This window comes from Littorina saxatilis, linkage group LG16 (assembly GCF_037325665.1).
Source record: "Littorina saxatilis isolate snail1 linkage group LG16, US_GU_Lsax_2.0, whole genome shotgun sequence".
NCBI lineage: Eukaryota > Metazoa > Mollusca > Gastropoda > Littorinimorpha > Littorinidae > Littorina > Littorina saxatilis.
Window position 1 is genome coordinate 1,300,941 of NC_090260.1, and position 19,762 is coordinate 1,320,702.

Consider the following 19,762-nt stretch of genomic DNA (forward strand, 5'->3'; position numbering starts at 1 on the left):
TAATACAGATGCACACACCATCTTTGATTATACATAAGTTGACTTTGCGTGTACGAATGTGTTTGTGTATGTGTATGTGTGTGTGTGTGTGTGTGTGTGTGTGTGTGAGTGTGTGCGGGTGTGTGTGTGTCACAGTGTGTGTGTGTGTGTGTGTGTGTGTGTGTGTGTGTGTGTGTGTGTGTGTGTGTGTGTGTGTGTGTGTTGGGCTACTCATCGCCGACATCACCACAACTTGATAAAACATTTCGAATGAACAGAAAGAGATGTCGGCGGTTCTGGACATGGGAGTAGAGCCGTCTCGCATCGTGTATGCTCACACCTGTAAACTGACCAGTGACATTCGTTACGCTGCCCAGGTCAACGTGGACCTTATGACTTTTGACAACCAGGAGGAACTGCGAAAAATCAAAGCTGCCTTTCCTTCTTCACGGTAAAGCTCTCTCTCTCTCTCTCTCTCTCTCTCTCTCTCTCTCTCTCTCTCTCTCTCTCTCTCTCTCTCTCTCTCTCTCTCTCTCTCTCTCTCTCTCTCTCTCTCTCTATCTCTCTCTTATTTGACATTTAGTGTGTGTGTGTTTGTGTGTGTGTGTCTGTGTGTGTGTGCGTGCGTGTGTGTGCGTTTGTGTGAGTGTGTGTGTGTGTGTGTGTCTGTGTGTGTGTGTGTGTGTGTGTGTGCGTGCGTGTGTGTGTGTGTGTGTGTATGTCTGTGTGTGTGCGTGCGTGTGTGTGCGTGTGTCTGTATGTGTGTCTGTATGTGTGTGTGTCTGTGTGTGTGTCTGTATGTGTGTGTATGTGTGTGTGTGGGTGGGTGTGTGTGTTTGTGTGTCTGTGTGTCTGTATGTGTGTGTATATGTGTGTGTGTGTGTGTGTGTGTGTGTATGTGTGTGTGTGTGTGTGTGTATGTATGTGTGTGTGTGTATGTGTAAGTATGTGTGTGTGTGTGTGTGTGTAGGTGTGTGTGTGTGTGTGTGTGTGTACGTGTATGTGTGTGTGTGTGTGTATGTGTGTGTGTATGTGTGTGTGCGTGTCTGTATGTGTGTGTGTGTCTGTATGTGTGTGTGTGTATGTGTGTGTGTGTGTGTGTATTTATGTGTGTGTGTGTGTGTGTGTGTGTGTGTGTGTGTGTGTGTGTGTGCTGTTAAATTTACTTGTGGGCAAAAAAAGAAAAAAGAACGAAGTCAAGCCAACGTCCAAAGTGTCCGTGTTTGCAGGCTGCTCCTGCGAATTGATCCACCGTCGAATTTTAAAGTGCTGCACGAGCTTGGTAACAAGTTTGGCTGTCACCCGCTGGACGCATCCTCACTGCTCCGTACAGCTCGCGACCTGAGGCTGAATGTTGTTGGAGTCAGGTGCAACTTTCTCTCTCTCCATTTGTAACTGTCTCTCTATCTCTCTTTATGTGTCTCTCTGCCTTTGTCTCTCTCTTATTCCTTGTTTGTGTCTCTGTTACTCTCAAACCCTCTCTCTCGGTCAATCTCTTTGTCACTGCTCTGTTACAGCTCGCTACCTAAGGCTGAATGTTGTTGAAGTCAGGTGCGATTTTTTCTCATCCTCCTTTTCTGTTTTACTCATACATCAACCCTCTCTGTCCCTGATCTGTCTCTGTTTATCTCTCTCTCCAATTTTGACTGTCTCGCTATCTCTGTGTCTGTGTCTCTCTGTCGTTGTCTCTCTCTTCCTCCATGTCTGTATCTCTGTGACTCTGAGACCCTCTCTCTCGGTCAATCTCTCTCTTGTCACAATAACACACACACACACACACATACCTAAAGTGTGGATGGTTACCTAAGAGGCGGCACTGGGTGTAGTGCCTTTCTAGTGCACTTGCACTACAACAGCACTGGGTGCAGTACTCGCTCCGGCATCGAAGAATTTTGCACTAAAAAATGCACAAAATTTGACCTATTTCGTCGCCTATAGAGGACGGAAAGAATGTCATTTTGAACATTGTTATGACATTCTTTCCGTCAAAAAAGTCAATTTAACGGTGTTAAATGAAGCGACCATCCACACAATTAGGTTGCCATCCAGAGTTTAGGTTGCCATCCACGTGTGGATGGTTGCCTTATGGTGATTTAGGCAACCAAACCTGTGGAAACATGGGTACACACACACACACACACACACACACATATACACACACACACACATATATACACACACACACACACACACATACACACGCATACACACACACACACACACACACACATACACACACACACACACACACACACACACACACACACAATGCACATTCAATCTCAATGTTCTGCTGTTGACGCACAGTTTCCATGTTGGATGCGGAGCGGAGAACCCTGAAATATTCGCTGCAGCGGTCAGGTCAGCGGCCACAGTGTTTGACGAAGCTCAGGCTCTGGGCTTTCACTTCCACATTCTGGACGTTGGGGGCGGCTTCCCTTCCTCTCTCGTCAGCTTTGGACAGGTATGGTGCATGCGTATGTTTGGGTGTTTGTGTGTGTGTGCGGCGGGTGGGGTGGGGTGAGTTTGTGTGTGTGTGTGTGTGTTTGTTTGTGTGTGTGTGTGTATGTGTGTGTGTGTGTGTGTGTGTATTTGTGTGTGTGTATGTGTGTGTATGTGTGTGTGTATGTGTGTGTGTGTGTGTGTATGTGTGTGTGTGTGTATGTGGGTGTGTGTGTGTGTGTGTGTGTGTGTGTGTGTGTATTTGTGTGTGTGTATGTGTGTGTATGTGTGTGTGTATGTGTGTGTGTGTGTGTGTGTGTGTGTGTGTGTGTGTTGAGGATAAATCGTATGTGTGCACTTGCGCGTTCGTTTGTGTTAGTGCGTTTTAGGAATACTGCCGAAATGACAACAAGCCTACATAACTTTGTTCATTCTCTAAGGGAAATGACAAGTATGAATAAAACTCGCACATGAACATAGTCAAGTTCGTACACACACAAACACACAAACACACACACACACACACACACACACACACACACACAAGCACACACAAACACATGCACACACACACACACACACACACACACAAACACACAAACACACACACACACACACACGATCACCTTGTATTTTTGAACGTCCTTCGCTGTTCTCAGGTTGCCGAGGTGCTGAGAACGGCCCTGGACCTCCATTTCCCAGACAAGCGGAAGGTGCGGATCATGGCGGAACCGGGACGCTACTTGGTAGAGACAGCCTTCAGTCTCACCGTCACTGTCATCGCCAAGCGTCGGGCTTCTCCCCGTGTGGCCAGCAACGGTAGGCAGGTCGCCGGCACAGTCCCCCCTGCAAGACAGTGAACCCCTCTTTTAAGACCATCCAATTTAAGACTCCCTACTTTTTAAGACCTGATTATCGCAGATTCTTGGAGGGGGGGTGGGGGGTGGGGGGGGGGTCTATTGTACCACAATAGACACAACGCACACTCGCCTATTAGAAAACTAGAGCCACAGTGAACGCCTACGTCACTCAACTTGAATCCCCCCAAAGCGGCGTATGGCTACCCGAATGGCGGGGTTAAAAACTTTCATGCACGTAAAAAACATGAGTGAACGTGGTTGTTTCAGCATATGAACAAAGAAGAAGAAGACTCAATGTGAAAGTCGTCATCAATGTGAAAGTCGTCATCAATGTGAAAGTCGTCATCAATGTGAAAGTCGTCATCAATGTGAAAGTCGTCATCAATGTGAAAGTCGTCATCAATGTCTGTGCCACGCGCTGCAGGCACGACAATAAGGGAATGCTGGCACCATGAAAACCGTAAACTGTTGTGTGTAGTTTACCTGCCCCGCCCCCCCCCACCCCTACTAATTTGCAAAGCCTCGAAACTCTTCGTGGCTCCGTCTTTGAGTTCCCCCCCCCCCCCCCTACTAATTCGCAAAGCCTCAAAACTCTTGGTGGCTCCGTCTTTGAGTTCCCCCCCCCCCTACTAATTCGCAAAACCTCGAAGCTCTTGGTGGCTCCTTTTTTGAGTCCCCCCCCCCTACTAATTCGCAAAGCCTCAAAACTCTTGGTGGCTCCTTTTTTGAGTCCCCCCCCCCTACTAATTCGCAAAGCCTCAAAACTCTTGGTGGCTCCGTCTTTGAGTCCCCCCCCCCCCCCCCACCATATTCGCAAAACCTCGAAGCTCTTGGTGGCTCCTTTTTTGAGTCCCCCCCCCCCTACCCCCGACCATATTCGCAAAGCCTCAAAACTCTTGGTGGCTCCTTCTTTGAGTCACCCCCCCCCCACCCCCCACCATATTCGCAAAACCTCGAAGCTCTCGGTGGCTCCTTCTTTGAGTCCCCCCCCCCCCCACCCACCATATTCGCAAAACCTCGAAGCTCTTGGTGGCTCCTTTTTTGAGTCCCCCCCCCCCCCCTACTAATTCGCAAAGCCTCAAAACTCTTGGTGGCTCCTTTTTTGAGTCCCCCCCCCTTACTAATTCGCAAAGCCTCAAAACTCTTGGTGGCTCCGTCTTTGAGTCACCCCCCCCCCCCCCCCCCACCATATTCGCAAAACCTCGAAGCTCTTGGTGGCTCCTTTTTTGAGTACACCCCCCCACCATATTCGCAAAACCTCAAAACTCTTGGTGGCTCCTTCTTTGAGTTCCCCCTTCCCCACCACCATATTCGCAAAACCTCGAAGCTCTCGGTGGCTCTTTCTTTGAGTCCCCCCCCCCCCCCCCCCCCCACCATATTCGCAAAACCTCAAAACTCTTGGTGGCTCCTTCTTTGAGTTTCATTCCAATTCATGCACAAATATTATTTGGCGAAGATTTACTCCGTAAAAACATGGACATGAATCCGGTTACAGATGACAGTATGGAAGGCTCGAAAGGAGGGGAGGTCTTCGGCTACTACGTCAATGACGGAGTGTTTGGTTCCTTCAACTGTCTCTACGCTGACATGGCCCACCAGTTTCTTGAAGCAAGGCTTGTGAATGTGTGTATCATTGTTTTGATTTGGGTTCTTTTCATGTAATCTTATTTACTTGTTTAAACCTTTTTTTTTTGTTTAGCTGTGTGTCACTTTAATATGTCAAATATTGACTGAACTCTTTGCTTGTGTGTGTGTGTGTGTGCGTGTGTGTGTGTGTGTATTTGTGTGTGTGAGTGTGTATATGTGTGTGAGTGTGTGTGTGTGTGCGTGTGCGTGTGTGTGTGTGCGTGTGTGAGTATGTATGTGTGTGTGTGTGTATGTGTGTGTGTGCGTGCTTGTTTGTGTGTGTGTGTGTGTGCGTGCGTGTTTGTGTGTGTGTGTGTGTGTGTGTGTGTGTGTTTGGTTTGATTAGTTTTTTTTCCGTTAGCAGTCTTAATTCCTATTGTTTGGCTTCTTTCTGTTGTCGAAACTCCCTAGCCCACTAAAAGCCCAGAGAAGTATGGATCCAACGTATGGGGTCCCACCTGTGACGGCATCGATAAAATTCTCAGTGACGTCATGCTTCCCGAACTGCAAGTGGGTGACGTCATCAACTTTGAAGACATGGGCGCCTACAGTCTCAGTACTGCTAGTGGGTTCAACGGCATTCCTCGACCGCTAGTGTTGTACCATTGTTGTGACACTGTGTGGTGAGTGTGTCATGATCCTTCTCTCATTATCCAGCACTGCTGTAGTGATATCGATCAAATTGTGTGTATGGCTATTTCCTTCACCACCATTCTGTAGTAATGGAGGGGCGCTGGTTCTGTGCGACGCTTAGTTTTTGAGATAGGTGTGACCTGACGAAGTACAGCACGTCACATTCCAAATAAAAGCGATTATGTTACAGGTGGAAGCCGCTGAGACTGCATTGCTTCGGGAGGTTTCCGCAAAAATAGATATTTCACGATTCGATCGAAACAGTCGGAGAAGCAGACGCGCTCTGAGAAAATGTGCATGAGTGTCTTCCCTTTGTTCGTCTCGTGCTAACGTAAATTTTGTATGATAACGATTCACTTGCAAAATAAAGTAAACAATTTGGTGTTGTAGTGGTAAATGTAGATAGAAATGTGTTATAAAGACAAAGCAAACAAGTAAACGTGTTTTTCTCGTGAAAATGTTGCGTTGTGCGGATGTTTGCGTGGCCACGTGATGCAGACAAAGCGAAGTGCGGGACGGACTCTGCTCTGTGCTGTAACACTGGCAAGTTCAAAACACGAGAAAAACGATTTCGTTATGCGGGCAGCCACGGGGGATGTATGTATTTTTCAAATGGTTGTAAAAGAAGTCTTGTATTTATCACCGTACTCCGGCCCTGTTCTTTTTTTCGTCACACCTAAAGCCGTTATTTCTTGTGAGCGACGCAGTATTATAGACGCGAGTGTTGTACCCTTGATGTGACACTGTGTGACAAGTGCGTCACTGTTCTTCTATTGTCATCTAGCACTGCTGTGGATAAATCGTTTCAAATTCTTAGTACGGCTATTTCATTCAACGGACTTCCTCGGCATCTCGTGTTTTACCATTGCAGTGGCAATGTGGGGTGAGTGCGTCATAGTCCTTTTCTCCTCCTGTAGCACTGTGTCATGAAGTGGTATATGTAATTAGAGAAGTTACTTTTACTAATGCGTGCTCTGCCCTATCTATTTAACTAACTCCTTTCACTCTAATTCAATACACTCCACACACATAATTTGGAGGATACAGACTTATTATTTATCCTCACAAAAAGCAATTCACAATCTTCACATCAATAACAGAAATACAACTTTCCACTCACAGCGCACAGTTCACATAATACTATCGTAATCACTTAATACAAGTGATTCCAGAGTATAGCAATACAATATAATCTTTTAGTGGCCACAAGAGAGGATGTTGACAGACACTCACGAATTCGTAGTTCTCATTCCTGCAGTCCTTTACACACTCTTTTGTAACTGTAATCCTTGCCGATACCGTTATCCATATCTCAAGTTCCTCCTCGAGGAAACACTACTTCGCACTTAGCGAAAAGCACCGGTTCGTTTCAACGTCCAGTGTTGATGGGGACTCCACCGTCCTTCCACCTTGGCCGATGTGGATTCTTGTCCTGACATCGTCACGAATTCATCTTCAGTGTGGGTACCAACCCCCGTACACCGTCATGGAAACTCCTAAAGAATAACCCAAGTCTTAATATAACATTCTCTTAAACCATCTCTTCTTTCTAAACAGTCGTGTATCATCTCTCTTGTTCATTCTTCCCTTTCTCTCCCTCTTGGCCATATTTACTAAATACCCTAACGTAATCCGAAAATAACAATTATCACACTTCCATTCTCCATTCACATTCTACTAAACATTACACACGTACTTCTGACATCATTTCATGTATGTCATTCCGTCCACAATCAATATCCAAGCTATACTTAACCCATGGATCACGTAATCCATTAATGACATTACCATACATAGCATCAACATCTTAACATAACATAATGTGTAACAACATTTATGTTCAAGAAATTACCCAACAAAACGTAATACAATCTCAACAAAAATCCTCTTAAAAACTTCACACTAGAATTTAGTGCACTTTGCATACACTAATATTTTACATTCCAACTATGTATTCAAGTGTAACACTCTCGACTTTTCAGTTTTAATTTAGAAAATATCAATTGTGTTAAGAAAGGGGGTAGGGGATTTTATGTGTTACAATAAATAACACACAAAGCAGAATAAATGTTTCAAAATCTTTTTATTTTCTTGTCTGTCTTTTCTTTTCAAACAAACAAACTTCCCAGAATGAAATACAAGAACAGTGTTAAACTCAAACCCGGTAAAACTCAAACATAGTTAAAGACCAAACCCAGTTAAAACCAAAACCCAGTTAAAACCAAAACCCAGTTAAAACCCAAACCCAGTTAAAACCAAAACCCAGTTAAAACCAAAACCCAGTTAAAACCAAAACCCAGTTAAAACCCAAACCCAGTTAAAACCCAAACCCAGTTAAAACCAAAACCCAGTTAAAACCCAAACCAGTGTTCGTAAGTTGCTTCACAAAATCTCAGAACAAAAACCACTCAGTCAGACTGATGTGAAACCCAGACTGATTGGCTCTGAAAATTAAACAAACATTTTCTTTTTACCACACAATAAAACACAAATAATATTTACCAGATGTTACCAGAGGCTAGTAATTATTACTAATAATTACCACATAGTTACTGTGTTCAAACACACCACTATCGTTATATCATTCCACATTATCAACTAGAAACAGCTGATATTTAGACATCATTTACTATTTACCAACTATAAATAGCAAATCTTCTTCCTAACACAGGAGTAACATTTTGCCTACTGTGATCAATTCCATCTTCATTGAAGAAAGACTATATGTTATCCTACAAGACAGTGACTAACCATCTTTGTTCTTCTTTGTAACAATACCACACATCACATGTGTTCCACGCCACCATTGTTACAAACTCAAAACTAGCTACAAGAAGTGTCCATACATAATCACATTTATCTGCAGTGATAAACTGACCAATATGACAAAACTTTTTCAAATCACAATGTCTAAATCACTTGGAATGAAATCTCACCTCAAACATCTCAAAATAAAACACTAGTCACAAACACTTTTTTCCATAAAACAGCGGCAGCCAACTTTCCAATAATGCAATGCGCTTTCGGTTATTTCCGCGCATGCGCAAAACTTTCTTCTACTTCACATTTCAAATTATAATCCAAAACTAAATTTCTTCATAAAACCTAAACCCTATTTAACTTCAAAACATCAGTGACACACTTATCTGTCCGTCTACGCACTTCATACAAACAAACTACAACCAAAAATACAAATATTCTGCACTGTTTCTGTGACAGGTGCTTCTGTCAAAAAACCCACAAAATAGTCAAATTACAAATATTTCAGTTTCGGAACAGATTTACAAAAATAACCACTCCAATTTATACTATTCATCTTGCTAAACTAGTAACTGATCATATTTCAAGCAGATGACAATGTAGAAATCAATATTCACCTGATTTAGAACCAAAAAGTGCTCCCAAAAATGTCCCACCAACTTGGCGGCTTTTCAGCGGAGGGCGGAAGTGACGCTGAAACTCTAAAAATCGAACTGGAAGATTTTCTAACAATAAAATAATGTCCTAAAATGAAATAAAATATCTTTACAACTTATTAAAGTTTATAATTAACACCTAATCAAAATAACACTTTTAAAACAACTTAAACAATCTTATAAAATCCGAACACATTAACCAAGTTGAAAAACTAATTAAAGGGAGGCAACAATCAATGTTCACATTACCCAAAAAACAACAGTTGCTTCCCCTTAACTACTAACCTAGATTTGTGTACATGTTCAAAACAAGATAGGTTTTGAATGTGTTACATTAGCTTAAATATTATACATCATAATAACTCATTTACCTTAAGAGACCCGTCTGGAGAAGGAGTTGTACTTGTTCCCTGAACAAGACGACAAGCGCAACCCAACCGTCTTGGTTGCTTAGTTTGACACGCTGTGTCTCTCTTGGTCTCAAAACCAGCTTTATCGCTCAAACTCGTAAACACAATTCTGTTAAGCCAGGGCTATTTCCTCGTGAATCACACGAAACCCGTGCTATCGCTTCTAACCTGTCTACGCATCAACAATCCAATCTTTAGGGAGGTTAAAATCACGACGTATTTACAAAACCCAACCTATCTCCAAATACCTTACTCACATCTTTGTGACACACTGCCATTGTAAACTCATTTCAAGGGCGAGTGAAACCACTTCATAAAATAGGAGACAGGAACTGTTATCCTCAGTCAAAATTGATATAGCAACAAGATTAAGTTTAATACAAAAAAAGAAATATTTAAAATCTAAACGGACGTAATTTTACCAAGTTGATATCAAACCATTGAGTCAGTTTGGCGGCCTAAATATCGATTAAACAAAACAAGTATTCAGGGAAGACACCAAACACTGGCAGATCAAACACCGTATAAATGAACACGGGGTACTTCATTTGCATCAACCGGGTTTTCGTTGTTTTTGAGCCCGATATAATTTAAAATAGAGAGATATATTTAGATTAAACAAGTCGCGTAAGGCGAAAATACAACATTTAGTCAGGCTCAGTCGAACTCACAGAATTAAAATGAACGAATTGCATTTTTTCCGCAAGACGGTACACTCGCAGCATCGTCTGTCCACCGCTCGTGGCAAAGGCAGTGAAATTAACAATCCAGAAAAGCGCGGTAGCGGTTGCGCTGAGGAGGATAGCAAGCTTTTCTATATCTCTATTCTTTTTAACTCTGTGAACGTGTTTCTAATCCAAACATATCATATCTATATGTTTTTGGAATCAGGAACCGACAAGGAATAAGATGAAATTGTTTTTAAATCGATTTCGGAAATTTAATTTTGATCATAATTTTTATATTTTTAATTTCAGAGCTTGTTTTTAATCCAAATATAACATATGTATATGTTTTTGGAATCAGAAAATGACGAAGAATAAGATGAAATTGTTTTTGGATCGTTTAATAAAAAAAACAATTTTAATTACAGGTTTCCGATTTTTAATGACCATACTCACTCATTAGTTTTTAAGCCACCAAGCTGAAATGCAATACCGAAGTCCGGCCTTTGTCGAAGATTGCTTGGCCAAAATGTCAATCAATTTAATTGAAAAATGAGGGTGTGACAGTGCCGCCGGATATGACGTCATCAAAAGTATTTATCGAAAAAAATTTAAAAAAGTCCGGGGATATCATTCCCAGGAACTCTCATGTCAAATTTCATAAAGATCGGTCCAGTAGTTTGGTCTGAATCGCTCTACACACACACACGCACAGACAGACAGACAGACAGACAGACAGACAGACACACACACACACACACACACACACACACACACACACACACACACACACACACACACACACACACACACACACACACACACATACACCACGACCCTCGTCTCGATTCCCCCTCTATGTTAAAACATTTAGTCAAAACTTGACTAAATGTAAAAATAATGCAATTGTGTCTTGTGGTTCTGGTTTTGTTTGTTTGTTGTGCCTATAAGTATAAACAACCAACACAGTTTTTGAAATGCGCTTTACATTACTATGAGTTATTTCTAATATGCTGACTATTAGCAAATGATAACAGACATGTCGAGAAAAAAGATATCAAGCATGAGCCTTTTAGGCGAATGCTGGTATCGTTTGTGAGACATGTCTGTTATCATTTGCTAACAGTCAGCATATTAGAAACTAGATGATTACCCGCTTCGCCGGGTACCGGCTTCGCGGGAAGAAGTAGAGCCGAATACCAGGCTGCGCCTGGGACCCGGCACGAAGGAAAGGAGATAAACGCGCAAAACACTGGAGACCTTCTAAAAATAGTAACGTGCAGTGACCTTCTAAAAATAGTAACCCTGTAACGGGAATATGGATTGACGCCACACGGAGGAAGGGAGATAATCGCGGCTGAAAATCACTGGAGAAGATAAGGAAGAGTTACTGGTAGTGGATCCCGACAACAACAACAACCCCCCCAAAAAAAATCGGTTCAGCGCGCACAGCGCTGCGCGCTGAGAGCACGTGTTGAAATATCTCATCGATGAGGTTGTGTCCGGGGTGTAGCTGAAGACGGTGTCCAAATTTGAAAAAGATCCACCGAGAACTTTGGCCGTGCATCGCGAACAGACAGACAGACAGACAGACAGACAGACAGACACAAGTCGTTTATATAAAAAGATAACGGTTTTATTACCGTTTAATATGACCAACAGAAATTTCGAAGCGACCCCGCGAATTAGACAAAACAGCCGCAATGGGAACTTTAGCGCTCCTACCTGATTATGCCTGTCAGTCAGAGAATTCTCGTGACCTGGGTCAGCCAATCAGAGTAACACACCTGACGTAATCAATATTCACAGGTCAAAATGCGTTTGACACACAACAATCTCACAAGATAAACCATGTTGAACATGCGTTTCGGTTGCTTCGCATTTTCTTGTTGAACAGAGAGCGACAGATTTAGAACCGACTCCAGACGGATGAGAAATGACGTAAAGATACATATGACGTTAAGCGAGTGACGCAATTTCACTTGATTTTTCCGAACTTAGATAATTTAGATTTCAAGTGAGCGGGTCGGCATTGTACACTCAGAGGATGGGCGGTGCCTTGCTGTTCCGTAAAGCACCCACCGACAAAACTCGCTTTTCGGTATTTTTTAGATACAGAGAATATTATCTAACAGCATTTGAAGTGTCATTCGTTAGAATAAATCACGCTGATATTGTTGATTTAAATTTTTACTTTGTCTTGTTAATTTTTAGCTTGATAAACAAAAAGGGTCCCTGCCTGAACGTTATAACATTTAGAGGGTCACCTAGAATCCGTCCTGATTGGTCAAAAAGCCATATGGGGCACTGAATTGGTAATAAACATGGATATTGCGTGCCTATTGATCTGGCACTGATTTGACAACTTTATATTAAGACTCTTGTGAGCACATTCCTGTAATTTAAAGTCGTTTGATAGCACATTTTGTTTAATTACTATGGTGTTTGTAACTGTGATAGTCCAAGCATATTAGAGAACAACGTTGAAGTGACAATGACTAGGTTTAAAATGTCCCTTATCAGAAAGTTCAACCTCAGTCCTTTGATGTTTATTAAACACATTTTCATATAAAGTTGGCGCTTCATATGGAAAAGTGGCTTTGAAATTGACCCTAATCCTTCTTTGGGCTCTGTAAATGTCGTTTGGGGCTATGGTTGTAAAACGGTATCTACTGGTCACCCCAATGTATAAACTGAAAACTCTTTCTGCACCAGAACACGCAGAAAGGATTGTATCTGCCTGATGTCTGATGCTTTTCAAAATCCCCAACCACTAACACCTTCAAAACGGACATTAACTGACACTGTTGTTTTTCCCTATATAATCCTTACTATTTTTCCGAGACGTCGTCCTGTTGTGTATTTAGCTTGCCACAACCTCATACATGGTCCTAAAAGTTAAAGTTGAAGAAAATACTAAAGATAAATGAACAAGCTGACGCAGTGTCATTCGCACCGTGAATCCCCCCATGGGAACATACTAAAGTCTGGTTCCAAATAGGCTCAATTTCCTTCTATTTCTTTGTATTTCTGCCTCGTAGGGGTAGGGGTGTTCAAACCAAAGGCACCTTTAAACCAAAATTCAAATCACACATCTTACAATACTAAGACACTCAGCAGTGAAAGGGTGTCTGCTGGTAAAATATTCCAAACAATCCTAAAAGTACTTCACTACTAAACGTGCTTTTAAAAAGAGCCGTTATTTTTCCCTCTATAATCAGTATTGTGTTTTCTGCGAACATGTAGTCTATTTAGATGGTTGTCATGTGCACATGAGTTGCTAAAGCGTTTTCAGTTGGGCATATGTCGAAAAGCAAAGAATTAGCCCTTTGAAAACCATCAGAACTGTCACACAAAAATAACATTTACCTATCTCACCAACTGACCAAACATAGGGCTTTTCCTTATGTATTATGTATTGTCGTGTTTTTTGTAGCATACTTGTGAAAACAGCCACCACTGTTGTAAATGATACTTTAAAGAGCATTATTTCATTTTTACAGTTGAAGGACAACCTGGACTGCCGTATATTACAGCTGTTTTACAATCAGCCAAAATTTTCTTAACAAACGTATGTTAAGAACAACTCCCATAGTGAAATTGAAGGAAAACAAAGTGAAAACCCCCCTGCCATAGAGGAGGTAAAGAATCAACAATAAACGACTGCATGGATAGCTTGATGCACGAATGCATTGCGGACATGTTTGTCTCCAACCAAGAGAAAGTTCCAAAAAATCCCTTTTGTGCTTCTTATTATACAGTGACGTCAAAGACAGCCTTTTCTGCTGTTCATACATTCAGGGGTTATGGTTACACTAAACGACGTAGTTGTAGCCATACTGCCATCCAGATTTATTTTTTCCTTGCGAGCAGTCACAGGGTGTTTGTGCTGTCTGCCAACCGTCAGACGACCCCGCCCAAGTCTGTTAAGGGACCGTTTGACCGTTATAGAACGCGTCTTTTTGATTTTTTAGCACATTTGGAAACGGTTGATTTTTATCCCTACCATTGTTTCCAAACATTATATAGGAATGTTTTGTGAACAACGGATAATAGCCGCTACTCGCATGTGTAGCAAAAGTGAGCGTACATACTCACCCTGGTCGTACAGCCGTTGTCCGTTGCCCGTCTTCATCTGTCTGTACAAATCATTACCTTTGGATTTTTCTCGAACGCTATGAAGTGAAGAAACACCAAATGTTGCAAAATGTTGTATGACCCCAAGAGCTCAAAAAAGATACTTGAGAACCTTGACCTTACCTTAAGGTCAAGGTCACAGGGAGATGGAATGTGGTCTAAAAACTGCAAAATTTCACATTGTGCCAGTTTTCTGGAAAACAAATTAAAAACAGCGGGCTTAGTTTTGTATGGTATACAAGAAAAAGAAAGCCTTATCTTCTGATACCATTTTGGTTGACCTCGCTTCAATGTCAAGGTCACAGGAGTCCTTCAAAGTTGAATTGTATACATGTTTTGAAGTGACCTTGACCCTGAACTATGAAAAAAATCTTTCAAACTTCATAATTGTGTGGGGCACATGTTATATACTGATATTGAGCCACATTTAGTCACATATCATCAAGGTCAAGGTCACTTTGCCCCTTATGAAATGTGACTGAAACGGGCAATTGAATCACTAAAAGTGACAATGTCTCTTTGTAGAAAGTGCCAATAAGTATGTTTATGCTTCCTATGTCTTGAATTGATAGCCTTGTGATGTGTGACCTTTGATGATCTTGACCTTGGCCAAAGGTCATGTGTAATTTGGTAGGAAAAATCTGTAAACCAGTTCTAATAGTGTACAATGTCCTTGCCAGCTTCAGTTGTTAGACCTTCACCTTCAAGGTCACCTGAAGGTCAAGGTCACTTTAAGACAAAGGTCAAGCATGAGAGTCGCATGGGCTTTGCTTTGTTAAGATTTTTTACCAAGACACATGGATTTCTTTACCCGGCTTGGTCAAATTTTTCATAGGGGTCAATGTGACCTTGACCCTAACGATATGTGACCAGATGTGGCTCACTATGAAATTCTAACAAACGCCCCACTCAGTGTTTAAGTTTGTAAGAGATATCGTCCATAGTAAAGTTAAAGGGGCAAGCTCACATCAAAATATGTCTACAATTCAACTTTGAAGGGCTCCTCTGACCTTGACATTGAAGCGAGGTCAACCAAAATGGTATCAGAAGATAAGGCTTTCTTCTTCTTGTATACCATACAAAACTAAGCCCGCTGTTTTTAATTTGTTTTCCAGAAAACTGGCACAATGTGAAATTTTGCAGTTTTTAGACCACATTCATTCTCCCTGTGACCTTGACCTTAAGGTAAGGTCAAGGTTCTCAAGTATCTTTTTTGAGCTCTTGGGGTCATACAACATTTTGCAACATTTGGTGTTTCTTCACTTCATAGCGTTCGAGAAAAATCCAAAGGTAATGTTCAGTACAGACAGATAAAGACGGGCAACGGACAACGGCTGGACGACCAGGGTGAGTATGTACGCTCACTTTTGCTACACATGCGAGTAGCGGCTATTATCCGTTGTTCACAAAACATTCCTATATAATGTTTGGAAACAATAGTAGGGATAAAAATCAACCGTTTCCAACTGTGCCAAAAAATCAAAAAGACGCGTTCTATAACGGTCAAACGGTCCCTTAACAGACTTGGGCGGGGTCATCTAACGGTTGGCAGACAGCACAAACACCCTGTGACTGCTCGCAAGGAAAAAATAAATCTGGATGGCAGTATGGCTACAACTACGTCGTTTAGTGTAACCATAACCCCTGAATGTATGAACAGCAGAAAAGGCTGTCTTTGACGTCACTGTATAATAAGAAGCACAAAAGGGATTTTTTGGAACTTTCTCTTGGTTGGAGACAAACATGTCCGCAATGCATTCGTGCATCAAGCTATCCATGCAGTCGTTTATTGTTGATTCTTTAGCTCCTCTATGGCAGGGGGATTTTCACTTTGTTTTCCTTCAATTTCACTATGGGAGTTGTTCTTAACATACGTTTGTTAAGAAAATTTTGGCTGATTGTAAAACAGCTGTAATATACGGCAGTCCAGGTTGTCCTTCAACTGTAAAAATGAAATAATGCTCTTTAAAGTATCATTTACAACAGTGGTGGCTGTTTTCACAAGTATGCTACAAAAAACACGACAATACATAATACATAAGGAAAAGCCCTATGTTTGGTCAGTTGGTGAGATAGGTAAATGTTATTTTTGTGTGACAGTTCTGATGGTTTTCAAAGGGCTAATTCTTTGCTTTTCGACATATGCCCAACTGAAAACGCTTTAGCAACTCATGTGCACATGACAACCATCTAAATAGACTACATGTTCGCAGAAAACACAATACTGATTATAGAGGGAAAAATAACGGCTCTTTTTAAAAGCACGTTTAGTAGTGAAGTACTTTTAGGATTGTTTGGAATATTTTACCAGCAGACACCCTTTCACTGCTGAGTGTCTTAGTATTGTAAGATGTGTGATTTGAATTTTGGTTTAAAGGTGCCTTTGGTTTGAACACCCCTACCCCTACGAGGCAGAAATACAAAGAAATAGAAGGAAATTGAGCCTATTTGGAACCAGACTTTAGTATGTTCCCATGGGGGGATTCACGGTGCGAATGACACTGCGTCAGCTTGTTCATTTATCTTTAGTATTTTCTTCAACTTTAACTTTTAGGACCATGTATGAGGTTGTGGCAAGCTAAATACACAACAGGACGACGTCTCGGAAAAATAGTAAGGATTATATAGGGAAAAACAACAGTGTCAGTTAATGTCCGTTTTGAAGGTGTTAGTGGTTGGGGATTTTGAAAAGCATCAGACATCAGGCAGATACAATCCTTTCTGCGTGTTCTGGTGCAGAAAGAGTTTTCAGTTTATACATTGGGGTGACCAGTAGATACCGTTTTACAACCATAGCCCCAAACGACATTTACAGAGCCCAAAGAAGGATTAGGGTCAATTTCAAAGCCACTTTTCCATATGAAGCGCCAACTTTATATGAAAATGTGTTTAATAAACATCAAAGGACTGAGGTTGAACTTTCTGATAAGGGACATTTTAAACCTAGTCATTGTCACTTCAACGTTCCCTTCACTAAAGTGGCTAAGATGCCTGGACTATTAAAGAGCCAGGTAAGTTTTATTGTTATCAAAATGTAATTGTTTAGTTCAGTGTTCGTTTTGCTTTGAACAACAGTACTATCCTGGTTTAGAAAAAAAATATTCTTTTTTCGATTAGACAAACTATGTGCAGACCTGCTAGTGCCTTACCCCTCTTCGTGTGTACACGCAAGCACAAGAATCAGTGAACGCGAAAAAGATCATGTTATCCATGTCAGAGTTCGGTGGGTTATAGAACATATAAACATATCTAGCATGCTTCCCCCGAGAGCGGCCTATGGCTGCCTAGATGGCAGGGTAAAAAAACGGTCATACACGTAAAAACCCACTCGTGCAAAAAACACGAGTGTAAGTGGGAGTTTCAGCCCATGAACGAAGAAGAAGATTGGACAAAAACACACTCACACACCTCTTGTCGGTTTGTGTTGCAGGAAGAAGCTGTTCCCCACAGACACACTCACAGAAGACTCGGAACAATGATATGCAGCCAGCCACAAGTCTGTCCACCATGTTGATCACGTGATCAGAGGATTCAGAGTTGTCGAGGATTCCCTTTATAATTCATAAGAACGTTAGTAATAATCATGTAATTTATCATAAGTGTCATTGTTCTACCAGAGTTGAAAATGATATATGCAATATTCTCAAAATTATGTTTTATATAGTTTTCTTTTGATTTATCGGTTGTTGGTTTTTAACTGTGTGAGCCTGTTTTTAACTTTGGTACTGTGCATCTTTACTTGTATATTTTTGACATTCCAGTGGAGTTTTACGGTCTGAACAAATAGATAAACATACAACAAGTTTATTGAACGTTTCATGGACAAGACGGAAAATACTGTGTAGTATAGAGCACTTTTTTTATTTGCTGCATTTTTGTTTGTAAACAGCTTATTTGATTTTATGATAGTTTAACAGTACCTGAACATTTCCCATGCACGAGGGGAGATTTGTGTTGTAGCATAAAGCACTTTTCGGTATCGTTGTCGTTTAAACAGCGTGGCACTGTTTTATTTTTGAATTATCAACTTTATTTGTACATATATTACACGAGTAGCACTACACTCTGGTGTTGTTTCACAGCAGGCCTGAAAGTGGCGAGTATTTTACTCGCCATGGCGAGTAGAAACATGTAAATGGCGAGTAGAAATGTTAATCCACTCGCCAAATGCGAGTAAAGTTGCTGAAACAAATGGTTGGTTTGGCGAGTAAAAAACTAAAATTTGCTCTCTGGCTAGTAAATTGTGACCCTCCACCACGAAATGAGTCGCATGTCACCTCGCGCGGTTCTGCGCTAGGCTTAATATAAGTCCGGGGAGTGTCTGGTAACAGTGTGAGGGTCACCTTAGTCCCAGGCTTATAACTTTTCGCTTTTTTCTAAAACGGTTTTCACCACTGGATAGAGCATAAAACACTCTTTCGAAAAATGTAAAAATATGAAAATCATGCAAAGGTGACATGCGACTCGTTCCGTGGTGGAGGGTCACAATTATGAAAAGTACTAGCCAAAGGCTAGTGCCCCATTTTGTGGACTTTCAGCGCTGCACAGTGAAATCTGAACAGCTTTTCATTGGCTATGTTTGTTGTTTATGCGTATATTAGTTCATTGTTAGCAAACAATGTAGGCCTTGTTTGATGTTGGTAATTTGGAATTGGAAGTGTGCGTTACGATCTATATATAGCATACGTATGGAGTCTTAGTTCTAGTGCTAAGAATGCCCGTGTTCTCATACTATACTCAATATATTATACTAACTTCTAATTCTACAATATGATATTCCTATTTATTGCAACATTTGTTTTCCCGTTTGATCACGAAATATATTCAAACAGGTTTAGGTGTTTTGTGGCGAGACTTTCAATACGTTCCAGTCCATTTAGCAAAACTAGCCAATTTTCTTGCTAACCATAACCCTAACATTAGCACGGAATTGGCTCGGACAGTGTTTTTAAAGGGTTATTTTTGCTGGTCCTTGATGCTCAGGGTCAGCACACGAGTGCATCGGACAGTACCTTTAAAGGCTGATTATTATTATTATTATGGTGAGCTTATATAGCGCGAACCACAATTAACTGTGCTCTCCGCGCTTTACATATTAATTTCTGCCGTGTGAAATGGAATTTTTTTACAGACAGACAGACAAACAAACATTTTTTACACACAATATATAACGCATTCACATCGACCAGCAAACCTCAAGCCTGTTAGGCGAGCATTCACCTTTCGTGGCCTTTATTAGGGTCGCTGGTACTTGATCAGGACTTCTGTAGCAACCTCGGTGAACATGGAAGGTTGCCAAATGAATTAAACTGTGCCCACGCTATCTATCCGATTGTTGGACAAGTTATAATATGCCCAACTGTCCTCAGGCTTACAAAGACCCATCATTCCTGTCACGCTAATTCATTATTATCAGCAACTGCTGTCCGATAGTTGGAGTGTCTAAACAATAATTGCGGAGAAATGTGACGGGCCTCAAATTGTAATAACTGAACTTAGCAATAAACGTAAACCAGATGGACTTCTTTATCGTTCTCAAATCAAGCATAAACAGGTCGCGTGAAGCGAGATCAAAACACTACAAAGTGTGACCT

At 41.4% G+C, this 19,762-nt stretch overlaps 1 protein-coding gene across 1 annotated transcript; it reads left to right on the forward strand.

Annotated features, from left to right (window-relative positions):
• The first annotated feature begins 261 nt into the window (after positions 1–261).
• Positions 262–18,362, forward strand: LOC138950167 (ornithine decarboxylase-like). Its single transcript, XM_070321909.1, has 7 exons — positions 262–430; positions 1,209–1,346; positions 2,287–2,443; positions 3,081–3,240; positions 4,777–4,904; positions 5,319–5,530; positions 17,599–18,362. Exons 1-7 carry the CDS (start codon positions 264–266, stop codon positions 17,645–17,647), a joined length of 1,011 nt encoding a protein of 336 aa, XP_070178010.1. The 5' UTR covers positions 262–263; the 3' UTR covers positions 17,648–18,362.
• The last annotated feature ends 1,400 nt before the right edge of the window (positions 18,363–19,762 follow it).